At 31.9% G+C, this 14,834-nt stretch overlaps 1 protein-coding gene across 1 annotated transcript; it reads left to right on the top strand.

Moving 5' to 3' along the window:
* Window positions 1–14,028: 14,028 nt before the first annotated feature.
* LOC139875374 (protein ALP1-like) lies at window positions 14,029–14,622 on the top strand. The gene has a single exon (XM_071862711.1). The coding sequence runs from the start codon at window positions 14,029–14,031 to the stop codon at window positions 14,620–14,622; it is 594 nt and encodes a 197-aa protein (XP_071718812.1).
* The last annotated feature ends 212 nt before the right edge of the window (window positions 14,623–14,834 follow it).

Genomic DNA, 14,834 nt, shown 5'->3' with positions numbered 1-14,834 from the left:
GAGAGAAAAAGAGAAAGATAATTGTATGTATAGTGTGTGTGTTTTGAGAGAAGACTTCAAGTGAGTAAGTAGTGTAAAAAAAAATCAAATCACCACTATATGGCTCAAAGGTTTCGGCATTCTGCAGCAAATAAAGGGGAAGAGGTTTGTTTTATGGTTACATGCATGTTAAAGTTCAAAAGTTGGTTAAAAGGGTTGTTTACATGGGGATTATAAGGCAACTAGATTCCTTAAGCAAGTAACTAGTTAGTTTATGTTTAAATGATACTTACAAGTATGCAAGAGTGGGCTTAATGTCCATTAAAAGAAGTAGGGTGGGCTTGTGAGTCTTATTCAAGAGTCCATTACACTAATTAAAGCCCAAGTTGCAAATAATTCAAATAAGTCCAACTTAAGCCCAAGTAATTAACTAACCATCTTAGTTAATTAAAATGATTAATAAAATTAATCATGAATGTAAATAATACCTTAAAATATTATTCGTGCAAGTTCCGGGTGTCACAAAGACGTTTCGGGCATTTAAAGTTTAAGTACGGGCAATTAAAGCAACATGTAAATGTAATAACATACATTCGTTTAATCAAGCGTATTAATAATAATAATTATTAATAAATAACGTTGGAAAAACCAGGGTCGTTACACTGTGCATTTGCTCAATTTAAAGATATTATATGGAGTCGTTCATGGCATATAGAAGTCAGTTCATTGCGATGGTACCAGATGTTATTGTATTCGTTCAGAAGAATTTGGACGGGGTATGACATATGCACTAGTTATCTGTTTGTTGGTATTTTAGTAATCAAGGACCATACTAAAATAGGGGGAATTGTTGGTGATTTTAGCATGATCCAACATCATTTTAGTTGGATTGCTAAGTTAAAAGTGCTCAAACCATTGAAACGCTACACGAATTTGGGGAGTGTGGGGTACATGTTCGTAAAGTTTAAAATGGTTTGAGGATATGTTAGTGAGCTTGGAAATAACATTTGGAACTTAAGGAATGCGAAACGCGACTTGAAAGAATGCAAAACGCGACTTGAAAGGCTAAACGCACTTGAAAATAAGCTTAAACTTGATTTTGGTGTGCAGTAGTTTTAAGCCGCGGCGCGGCTCATGGGCCTGCGGCGCAGCTTAAAGGGTGATTTTGAGTTCGAGAGTTTTGGCATTTTTGGAAGTGTTGTGCTTTGTTAGCCCGCGGCGCGACTCCTGAACCCGCGGCGCGGCTTAACACTGAACTCGCTGAAAAGGTGTCTTTTCAACCCAAAAGGCACATTTGAACCCCAAACGTTATGGGGTTGTTCCAGGACATTTAAGAGCGGTTTTTACATGTATTAGGACTTGTTTAAGCACAAATACATGGGTATAAACTTCCAAGCTATGTATGGGGTATCATGAAAGGTTGTGACTTTTGGTAAACACCTTTTGACCCATTATAAATATATGGATTCATTTCCATATGAAAGGATAGACTTTTTACACAATGTTCCAGATTTTGAACATGTCTAAAATACTTTCAACACAAAACTTCCAGATTTATGCAATCTACAATTGCAAGGAACAATTATCTTTTGGTCAAGACGATTGTTCATACTAGTCTTATCTTAATAGTGATTTCGTGTAACCCGTGACCAAGTGGGTCAAAATACTCTATTAAGAAAGTGTTCACACGATTCTAGTATCAATCCAGTTGTTGATTCTTTACCCACTAATCCAAAGTATTTCCCCAACAATAAAAGCGTAAAAATGTGCTCGCAAATATTTTAAGCCGCTTATATTAACATATGCTCGAGTTAAAAGTTTACTCTACTGACTCAGGCTCTTGCTGATCTTGACTTGTTAAATCACACTTGCTTGAGTTGAAATTTTGTTCTATTGGCATGTGTTTGAGCTGATCTCAACTTGTACCGAGTTGATTATGGGTATTTTTGAGTAGATTTCATGTAGCTCCCAAGTTGATTTCGAGTATGTTTGATTTTATGGTTTAATAATAATATAAATAATGGTAATAAGACAAGGTGAATTTCTTTATTCCATAAGTTTTGGAGGACGTGTGGACTCCTTCCTAAGACCGTCTCCAACGTTGCGTACTGCAGCCGAAAAATCACAAACATGTCGCCGGGCACGGCGTAAAGCTGCGTGTTGGGGGTAATTTTTCCGGCATGCTAGATCTCAGCACCGATCTCTTGGCTTCGTGTTTGTTCGGTTTTGCCGACGTGTATGACTCCCCACCACATACATGCAACGGATCTATTTTTGTTTTTGATTTCCCTCATCTCAGTTCATATATATACATATATACATAAATAAATATACACTATATAAATCAAACACAACATATTCACTTTCAAACACAACAAAATCAAACACATCTCAAAAACATCATTACTCAAAATGGATGCCTATTTAAAGCTTGTCGACGATGATTCTTCGGACGATGAAATGTTATTAAGTGTTATGCATTCGTGCGCCGAAGAGATAGACCGAGAAGCTGGTGAGGGATCAAGTCAGGGACTTCCACAACCTCCACGAGCCCGAATCTATATTCCTAATGATCGCGAAGGTGCGGCTGAACGTCTACACATAGACTATTTTGCTGAACAACCTACGTTTCCCGATTACAAATTTAAAAGACGTTATCGGATGCAACCGCAATTATTCGAGCGTATCATAGCAGGTATACTTGACTGCACTATTAATCCTTTACCAGCACACTTTGCATATTTTAGGCACACATACGACGCTATTGGTCGTCAACGTTTTAATATATATCAAAAGTACACATCTGCATTATGACAGTTGGCCTATGGTACGGCGGGTGATATGTGGGACGAATATTTACATATGAGTGAGCAAACCTCATTAAACTGTTTAGAAAACTTTTGTTTGTGTGTTACTGATTTGTACCAAAATGAATATCTACGTAAACCAACTGCACGCGATATTCAACGAATATACGAAACGCACGAAACAAGGCATGGTTTTAGGGGGATGCTTGGGAGCATCGACTGCATGCATTGGGAATGGAAGATGTCACGACCCGGAAAATTTCGACTAATTTGGAACCAAACTCTCGATACGATTTAATATTTTTGACACAATAAGAAAAGTCTGTTAGGTTGAGTCTCAAAAAGTTTGAACTGTTTCATATATTCAATTGACCTTCGACTGTTCTCAACGATTCACGAATAATTAATTGTAAATAGATATGTATATATATATATATATATATATATATATATATATATATATATATATATATATATATATATATATAATATGAAATATTATATATTGAAATTGTTAGAATTAATTATGAAAAATAATAATAATATACAATAATTATGATTTAAAAAGTATCTATTATATAGAATATATATATAGGGTTTCAAAGTTATTTAGGAAATGAAGGTAACGTTCAATTGTCATTCGATTGGTAGTAAACGGGTTAAAAATGAACTTATGTGATTTTAAAATAAACGGTTATCCGAAAATGAGTTATATAAATTTTAAGCTTATTAAACACATGTTTAGAATCTATTTGTTAATTTTTAACACTTTTTATAATTTACTTGGGATGGGAGTGAATAGTAATTTAATTTTTATTTAATAATTAACGATCGAATTTCATACCATAATTACTGAAATAAATAGAGGAATTTAATTTAAAAAAATTGGAAAAAAAATTTTAAGGCTTTTATTCGCCACTAAGTAAACAACGGGGCACGACATAATACTCCTCGAAAACCGTCGGCTGAATTCTCACATTATTTTTCTTTATCATATTTAATTAATATATGAATATTAGTATAATATTAATAATAATTATTATATTGTTAATGGATATAGATTGATTGATAAAAGTAAATTTTTCTGTTTAACATCTAATCACAAAGAAAATTCGATGGCCATACTGTGCTACTATGCAATCTGTGATTTGAGTTTTATATTATTAGAAGTCTAGTTATATATATATATATATATATATATATATATATATATATATATATATATATATATATATATATATATATATATATATATATATATATATATATATATATATATATATATATATATATATGGGATAGATATAGAAGATACATAGTTAGATAATCAAACACCCATTATCTTTTCACCACCTCTATTCTCATCCTCACTCTATCTCTCATTTTGATCCAAGAATGACCGAAGGGATTCTTCACCACTCGAACACTCATGACTAACCACTATTTCTGTTCGAGCAACCAAGCAAGAAACCCACTTCAAACAACCATGGAATGTTAGTATGTGGTTATTATTTTCTATATATATTCTGTTTTTGCAGCTGAGTTTAACCATCAACAAACACCATAACCATCGACTACTTCTGCTTTCCTTTTACTTTCAGTTCACCTACACAAACACCACCTTGTTTACTTGTCTTGATCGACAACTATCATCGCCACCCAAACCATTTGCCACTGCTATTTCTTTTCATTGAGCCACAACCACCTTAAACCCATGAACCATCACCACTTAAACACCTTGATAACCAAAACAAAACCCATCACCACTAACCTCACATTTCTGCTTATATGTAAACCACTTCAAACCACCTCTCTCTTTCTTTCTCTCCTGTTTACGTTTAAATAACATCATCAAACCATCTTGTTATTGTGCTGCTATATTTTCGTTTACTAATGACACAAACCACAGACTACCCCATCACCCTTGATTCAACTACACCATTGACAACCATTTAAACACCCTGACCACCTTCGGTTTAACAAAAGAACGAAACCCTCACTTATATATTTTTTTTTGTTTCTTCTTTCTTTCTATCGGTTAACCTTCATCATAGGAAACCGTTTATCGATAATAACTGCCGTACTTTCTGTTTTCTATTATATTAATGATAAGAGGTGAATGATGATGAAACACAAATTGAAAAAGGTTATGGATTAAATGATTAAAGATGAAGAATGGGACTACTTGGCGTATATTTTTTTTCTCTTTTTAGCCAACAATTACAAAACATATTACCCCACTTGATTAAAGGTATAGATATGATGATAAGGGTGAGTGGATAGTGACAGTTTAAGTTTACTGATACAAATTCTATATACCAAAACACTAGTCGTGAATTTGGTTCACTAAGTGGGTCGTGAACTTCCTTTGGTTATTGGGTCGAGATTTAAATAAATAGGTTATGTTTATTTGGTTGTTGGGCCAACATGTATCTACTTTTACAATTGGGCCGAAAATACTAGCAAATATGACAAGGAAACCGATACTGGGGCCATATCTCGGTTTCTATTATTTTTATGATCATAATGATGATTTTATTAGGAAGACATTATGATCATGTTGTAGAGTAATGATAATGATAATGAATTCACGATGAAGAAGACACGTGAGGTATTTGATGATGATGATGATGTTAGGATGTAAGGATGAAGATGATAAAACAGTTGGTACTTGGTAAATAATTAAATAGGCGAATTATTACAAGAAAACAATAACGGATCATTGGTTTAGTACGGTGTTCAATAAACGAGAGGTCGTAGGTTCGAGTTCCTTTCGAGGCAAATTTCTTTTTAGAAAATGTTATAAGGTAGTTTCCAAGTATATTTTATTGTTATTATTATTAACATTAATTACTATCAAGTATTATTATATGTATTATTAGTATTAAGAGTTAGTATCAAAATTATAATTTTTATTGTAAAAATAATACAACTTTTTATTATTTATTATCATTAATATTTTTATTATCATTATTATTATTATTATTATTTTTATCATTATTATTATTATTAATATTAACATTATTATTAATATTTTTAATATTATTACTATCAATACTTTTACCATTATTATTATTATTAGAATTATATTAATATTATTATTATCAATATTACTACTAATATTACTATTATTACAATTAAAGTTAGTTATATAAAAATATACGACTATATTTTATGAATTATTTTATTTAAAGTATATAAAGTAAATATATTTAAGTTAATAATGAAACACATGAATTACTAAAAATAACACTTATATTAATAATAATACATAAATTTATTTGACTTCAATTATAGGTATTAATATATATATACATGATATAGGTTCGTGATTCTGCGGCCAACCATACTTTTGTTCAATAACGTCATATGTATTTTTACTAAAAAATACATTAGGTGAGTTTTATTTGCTCCCTTTTTAATTGCTTTTGCAATATATAATTTTGGGCTGAGAATACATGCGCTGCTTTTATAAATATTTACGAAATAGACACAAGTACTTAAAAATATATTCTACGTTGAGTTGTACCACTTGCATACTTCCCTATAGCTTGGTAACTACTATTTACATGTGGTATTGTAAACGCGAATCCTGTTGATAGATCTATCGGGCCTGACAACCCCAATCGGACTGGACGACCAGTATTCAACGGTTGCACAGTACTTCGTTTCGGTGACTACACTTGGTACGGTGTAGTGAGATTTCATAATAAAGGGAATATGCGACGATGATTAAATGTTAAGTATGGTTACCAAGTGCTCAACCACTTAGAATGCTTTACATACACTTGCGAGTGTATTATGTTTATGATTATGAAATCTTGTGGTCTATTAAGATATTGAAATGATTGTTATGATAAACCTATGAACTCACCAACCTTTTGGTTGACACTTTTAAGCATGTTTATTCTCAGGTACGAATTAAGTCTTCCGCTGTGCATTTGCTCATTTTAAGGACATTACTTGGAGTCGATCATCACAATGGGACCAAATGTTGATGACTTCGTCCAGGTGGATAAGGACGGGTCGTCACAGGTGGTATCAGAGCGTTGGTCCTAGTGAACCAGGTCTTGCATTAGTGTGTCTAACTGATAGTTGTTAGGATGCATTAGCGAGTCTGGACTTCGACCTTAGCTGCATATTATACGTATTGTTTATCATTCCTAGTGGAAAATTTTCTTCTTAGCATTCCTAAGTCTAGACACGTCTTACTGCCTTAATTGCATAGATAGTGTATAGATAAATTCATATCCTAGTGTATCGGTTACTGTAGACTTTATCTGACACGTTTCCTTAAATCCCTTCGTAATCTACGGGATCTTTTGTACTATGTATAGGTATTCTATATAATTAGAATATCATCCGATATCCGAAAATCACTTCATATCAAAAAATTCTTTATTCAATCGTACGCAATGGAACTTACAACTAGTTCAAGCCCCTCGGATTCCGATAGGGAGTCCCACTCCAGCCCCAGAAGCAGTGTCACCAGAATGAATCAACCAATCAGCCATCCTCAATTTATCTGGTGGGTTTGTAGTCGACTTAACTAATGGAGACGAGAAAAAGGCGATCCTTTACGCCCACCAACCAAATTTCCCTCTTGGCGATGAACCTGAAGCACTTACCGGCGAACCTATCCGAAACACCATTTTTAGCCTCATCTCCAGGGTAGCTCGTCACGGATATCTTCTATCTAAAATTCTAAACCTTATTCATCCGCTCGTCCGAACCGACAATCATCCCGGTGTAATAGAAGAAGTCAATGAACTTCACGCTCGAGTAATTAATTTGGAGAATATGGTGCAAAATTACCAGCTTCAGCAACATCACCTGTACCAACAGTACCATCAGTAACAGCACCAGTATCATCAACAATCCATGCCTCAACACCTCATTCTGTACTTCAAGCGTAATCATCGTTCTACATGATGTTCTACATCATTTATCCCCATTCGACATGGCGATTAAGTAATCTCTAAAATTTTGGAGATTATCCATTCTAGTTCTAACGGTAAATCAAATGAGATTAATATCATATTAACTCATTAAATCCATGATTACATCTGAAGAAAATATATATGTAAGTATATTTTCATAAAGATTGTAATTAAAAATTCTTTTGTACTAATTGTTAATGGTGAAAATATTTTAACGGGTAGGTAATACCCGAGGAATATTTAGATTTCACAATAATAAGTTACACTGTACATTCTTTCGATTCCGATTCAACGGTCATTTACTATTCTACCTACATACACAGATATACGAATCCGTTCACCGCAGAATAACTATTTTCATCCAATTTCATATTTGGATTTTGATTTATCAGAATCCAACAAGTGGCATAATGAAGAAAACATTGGACAAAATAAAATTTGTTAGAAACAAATAAATTAACTATGAGAAATGTTGTTAAGAATCCACGCTAACTGTTCCTAGCTAATTGTTCCTAGCTAACTGATTACATTTTATTTATTGCAATTTATTTATCGCAATTTACATTCTCACAATTTTACTTATCGTCATTTAATTTCTGTTATTTACTTTATGCACTTTATTTATCGTCATTTAATTTCTGTTATTTATTTTTACGCACTTTAAATATCGGGACACGTATACAAGGTTTTGACATATCATATCGACGCATCTATATATATTATTTGGAATAACCATAGACACTCTATATGCAGTAATGCGGGAGTTAGCTATACAGGGTTGAGGTTGATTCTACAATAATATATATACTTTGAGTTGTGATCGAGTCTGAGACGTATACGGGTCACGATACGTATTAATTAATTCGAATATTATATATTAAACTATATATGAATTATTGGACTGTTAATTGTGGACTATCGACTGTGGACTAATAACATTGGACAATTAAAATGAATTAAAATATTGATTATAACATATGAAACTAAACAGTTCTTCAAGTTTGCCACTTGATTTCATCTTAAATCTCATTTGTATCTTGACGATTACAATCCGCGTTCAAACCCTTCATGATCTTTGAAACTCCTCAATTAAGAAACAATCCAGAGAATGAACCAACTGCATCTCATCTACGGAAGAAAAGATTTATGCATATAGTTATGCACCTGAAAAACTCTCGGAAACTGAGTACACGTTTAACACGTAGTTTTGTTAATTCCTTTAGTGTTATTATTACTGAAAATAACCTTGCAACTCCTGTTCGAGATAGCCAGTTTTGTCACAGCTCCAGCAAGTCAACTCCGACTTTTCATCTGAAACAACCTTATTATAACCTTGATATATATGCGTACTCTTTATTGTTACTTGGGAACCTTTTATATTCCACCATATTACCATCAGCGTTTAATCATCTAAAAACACAATTCTCCTGAAACCACCTCGGTTTGATAACCGATGACCCAGATCCGTTAATTTTGAAAATGCTGACGAAGCAGCATGTTGTAGATGGTCTTAATGGCCAAAAGTTGATGATAAAGAAGGAAGTGTTTGGAACGCTCGATAGAAAATTTGGCACTAAAAATCGGATTGAGCACACCATGAAGGAGACCAAGGACAAATACAAGGACCAAACCCTATATTCAAAGAACCCAGATAATTCTGGATCCGATGAAATCTTTAGAGAATATCTTGCTTCAAAGTCATGTTAAAATCTTGCGAAAATTTTTTTCGTCAACCTTCGAACTTAGAAATTCCAAAATATCATCATAAATATCTTCGATATTTTTGAGGATATTTTCATAAATATTTCTGTCCGAAATTATTTACCTCTTCGTGCTTTCTGTATTCCATTATATTGGAAACTTCTGTAAAATCTAAGTATAAATTATGAATGAATTGTGGAGAAGTGTTGGGAATTGATGCATGAGTTAGTATAATATAATGCGCTTGGCCAACGCGATTATATTACAGTAAGTCATGTTGAGTTTCTAATGGAACGTGATGATTCACAGACCCTACCGTCATCATGTGCCATGCTACATAACTCTTTCATTCTACTTAACCTCTGAACATATCAAGAAAATATATTCTTGATAGTTCCATCCTCAGGGATTCTGATAATCTGACAAATCAATTTGTGCTAATACATTCCTTTCTACTTAGAATACTGTATCATTCGAAATTCCATACTTACAAATTCTGGACCGTTATTCGCTTTAGTAGAGGTCGAGAAGATTTTCTTAAATTCCTGAATTTCGGAAATTCACCATGACTACGTCAAAAGTTAAATCTTTATCTCGATCTTTTGAGATAGCTTCACTCGTACGCTTCGCATGATCGAATTGTTTTATCTATATTACTCAATGATGATAAAACTCTAATTATTAACTCATATTTGTCATGAAAACATTCTTATTGTTATGCACGACGACCTCTATCAAATTTCGGGGACGAAATTTCTTTAACGGGTGGGTACTGTCACGACCCGGAAAATTTCGACTAATTTTGAACCAAACTCTCGATACGATTTAATATTTTTGACACAATAAGAAAAGTCTGTTAGGTTGAGTCTCAAAAAGTTTGAACTGTTTCATATATTCAATTGACCTTCGACTGTTCTCAACGATTCACGAACAATTAATTGTAAATAGATATGTACTTATATATATATAATATATATATATATATATATATATATATATATATATATAATATGAAATATTATATATTGAAATTGTTAGAATTAATTATGAAAAATAATAATAATATACAATAATTATGATTTAAAAAGTATCTATTATATAGAATATATATATATAGGGTTTCAAAGTTATTTAGGAAATGAAGGTAACGTTCAATTGTCATTCGATTGGTAGTAAACGGGTTAAAAATGAACTTATGTAATTTTAAAATAAACGGTTATCCGAAAATGAGTTATATAAATTTTAAGCTTATTAAACACATGTTTAGAATCTATTTGTTAATTTTTAACACTTTTTATAATTTACTTGGGATGGGAGTGAATAGTAATTTAATTTTTATTTAATAATTAACGATCGAATTTCATACCATAATTACTGAAATAAATAGAGGAATTTAATTTAAAAAAATTGGAAAAAAAATTTTAAGACTTTTATTCGCCACTAAGTAAACAACGGGGCACGACATAATACTCCTCGAAAACCGTCGGCTGAATTCTCACATTATTTTTCTTTATCATATTTAATTAATATATGAATATTAGTATAATATTAATAATAATTATTATATTGTTAATGGATATAGATTGATTGATAAAAGTAAATTTTTCTGTTTAACATCTAATCACAAAGAAAATTCGATGGCCATACTGTGCTACTATGCAATCTGTGATTTGAGTTTTATATTATTAGAAGTCTAGTTATATATATATATATATATATATATATATATATATATATATATATATATATATATATATATATATATATATATATATATATGGGATAGATATAGAAGATACATAGTTAGATAATCAAACACCCATTATCTTTTCACCACCTCTATTCTCATCCTCACTCTATCTCTCATTTTGATCCAAGAATGACCGAAGGGATTCTTCACCACTCGAACACTCATGACTAACCACTATTTCTGTTCGAGCAACCAAGCAAGAAACCCACTTCAAACAACCATGGAATGTTAGTATGTGGTTATTATTTTCTATATATATTCTGTTTTTGCAGCTGAGTTTAACCATCAACAAACACCATAACCATCGACTACTTCTGCTTTCCTTTTACTTTCAGTTCACCTACACAAACACCACCTTGTTTACTTGTCTTGATCGACAACTATCATCGCCACCCAAACCATTTGCCACTGCTATTTCTTTTCATTGAGCCACAACCACCTTAAACCCATGAACCATCACCACTTAAACACCTTGATAACCAATACAAAACCCATCGCCACTAACCTCACATTTCTGCTTATATGTAAACCACTTCAAACCACCTCTCTCTTTCTTTCTCTCCTGTTTACGTTTAAATAACATCATCAAACCATCTTGTTATTGTGCTGCTATATTTTCGTTTACTAATGACACAAACCACAGACTACCCCATCACCCTTGATTCAACTACACCATTGACAACCATTTAAACACCCTGACCACCTTCGGTTTAACAAAAGAACGAAACCCTCACTTATATATTTTTTTTTTTGTTTCTTCTTTCTTTCTATCGGTTAACCTTCACCATAGGAAACCGTTTATCGATAATAACTGTCGTACTTTCTGTTTTCTATTATATTAATGATAAGAGGTGAATGATGATGAAACACAAATTGAAAAAGGTTATGGGTTAAATGATTAAAGATGAAGAATGGGACTACTTGGCGTATATTTTTTTTCTCTTTTTAGCCAACAATTACAAAACATATTACCCCACTTGATTAAAGGTATAGATATGATGATAAGGTGAGTGGATAGCGACGGTTTAAGTTTACTGATACAAATTCTATATACCAAAACACTAGTCGTGAATTTGGTTCACTAAGTGGGTCGTGAACTTCCTTTGGTTATTGGGTCGAGATTTAAATAAATAGGTTATGTTTATTTGGTTGTTGGGCCAACATGTATCTACTTTTACAATTGGGCCAAAAACACTAGCAAATATGACAAGGAAACCGATACTGGGGCCATATCTCGGTTTCTATTATTTTTATGATCATAATGATGATTTTATTAGGAAGACATTATGATCATGTTGTAGAGTAATGATAATGATAATGAATTCACGATGAAGAAGACACGTGAGGTATTTGATGATGATGATGTTAGAATGTAAGGATGAAGATGATAAAACAGTTGGTACTTGGTAAATAATTAAATAGGCGAATTATTACAAGAAAACAATAAGGGATCATTGGTTTAGTACGGTGTTCAATAAATGAGAGGTCGTAGGTTCGAGTTCCTTTCGAGGCAAATTTCTTTTTAGAAAATGTTATAAGGTAGTTTCCAAGTATATTTTATTGTTATTATTGTTAACATTAATTACTATCAAGTATTATTATATGTATTATTAGTATTAAGAGTTAGTATCAAAATTATAATTTTTATTGTAAAAATAATACAACTTTTTATTATTTATTATCATTAATATTTTTATTATCATTATTATTATTATTTTTATCATTATTATTATTATTAATATTAACATTATTATTAATATTTTTAATATTATTACTATCAATACTTTTACCATTATTATTATTATTAGAATTATATTAATATTATTATTATCAATATTACTACTAATATTATTATTATTACAATTAAAGTTAGTTATATAAAAATATACTACTATATTTTATGAATTATTTTATTTAAAGTATATAAAGTAAATATATTTAAGTTAATAATGAAACACATGAATTACTAAAAATAACACTTATATTAATAATAATACATAAATTTATTTGACTTCAATTATAGGTGTTAATATATATATACATGATATAGGTTCGTGATTCCGAGGCCAACCATACTTTTGTTCAATAACGTCATATGTATTTTTACTACAAAATACATTAGGTGAGTTTTATTTGCTCCCTTTTTAATTGCTTTTGCAATATATAATTTTGGGCTGAGAATACATGCGCTGCTTTTATAAATATTTACGAAATAGACACAAGTACTTAAAAATATATTCTACGTTGAGTTGTACCACTTGCATACTTCCCTGTAGCTTGGTAACTACTATTTACATGTGGTATTGTAAACGCGAATCCTGTTGATAGATCTATCGGGCCTGACAACCCCAACCGGACTGGACGACCAGTATTCAACGGTTGCACAGTACTTCGTTTCGGTGACTACACTTGGTACGGTGTAGTGAGATTTCATAATAAAGGGAATATGCGACGATGATTAAATGTTAAGTATGGTTACCAAGTGCTCAACCACTTAGAATGCTTTACATACACTTGCGAGTGTATTATGTTTATGATTATGAAATCTTGTGGTCTATTAAGATATTGAAATGATTGTTATGATAAACCTATGAACTCACCAACCTTTTGGTTGACACTTTTAAGCATGTTTATTCTCAGGTACGAATTAAGTCTTCCGCTGTGCATTTGCTCATTTTAAGGACATTACTTGGAGTCGATCATCGCAATGGGACCAAATGTTGATGACTTCGTCCAGGTGGATAAGGACGGGTCATCACAGAAGAATTGTTCCGTTGCATGGCAAGATCAATACACAAGTGAGTACAAAAAAAAACCATCTCTTATTTTTGAAGCTGTAGCTTCGTATGATATGTGGATATGGCACGCATATTTTGGTGTTGCAGGTTCCAACAATGACATCAATGTGTTAAACCGCTCCCCATTATTTGATTCTATTAAGAACGGTTCCGCTCCACCTTCACCATTTACAGTAAATGGTCATGACTACACACATGGTTATTATCTCGTGGACAGTATTTATCCGGATTGGGCTACACTTATCAAAGCTTATTCATCCCCAACCGACGAGCCATCTACAAAGTTTACACGTCTTCAAGAAAGTGCACGAAAAGATGTCGAGCGAACATTTGGTGTCCTTCAAGCTAGATTCAATATATTACGTGTGTCTGGACGAGCTTGGAGAGCTAAAAAGATGCACCGCATATTATATTGTTGTGTTCTATTGCACAATATGATCCAAGAGGATAATGGTTTTGCTATAACATCACTCGACGAAGACTATCTAAGAGAGCCAGAAAACCGACCCGTTTTTGTTAGGAATCGAAATACTACTCGAGCTGCACGAGAAAAGGAAATACGCGACAAAGATGTGCATAATGCATTTCATGCGGATTTAACCGAGCATATTTGGAATTTTCCACCAAACTACCGTCGTACCATTTAAGTAATGTTTACTTGTGGTAATATTTTTTTAATTATCGTATTGTAATTTTCTATTTTTAGGACATTTTTGTTATTGTAATCGTATTTTTAATATTAATTTTAGTGTGTTTTATTAAATTAATTCGTTATTATAATTTCAAAATAATAATATAACTAATTAAACAAAATAAATTAAATACAAGAAAAATGAAAAAGAAATACTCCGTAAAAAAT

The sequence above is a fragment of the Rutidosis leptorrhynchoides genome, chromosome 11, assembly GCF_046630445.1.
Source record: "Rutidosis leptorrhynchoides isolate AG116_Rl617_1_P2 chromosome 11, CSIRO_AGI_Rlap_v1, whole genome shotgun sequence".
Lineage (NCBI taxonomy): Eukaryota > Viridiplantae > Streptophyta > Magnoliopsida > Asterales > Asteraceae > Rutidosis > Rutidosis leptorrhynchoides.
This window is presented reverse-complemented; position numbering and strand designations above follow the sequence as displayed.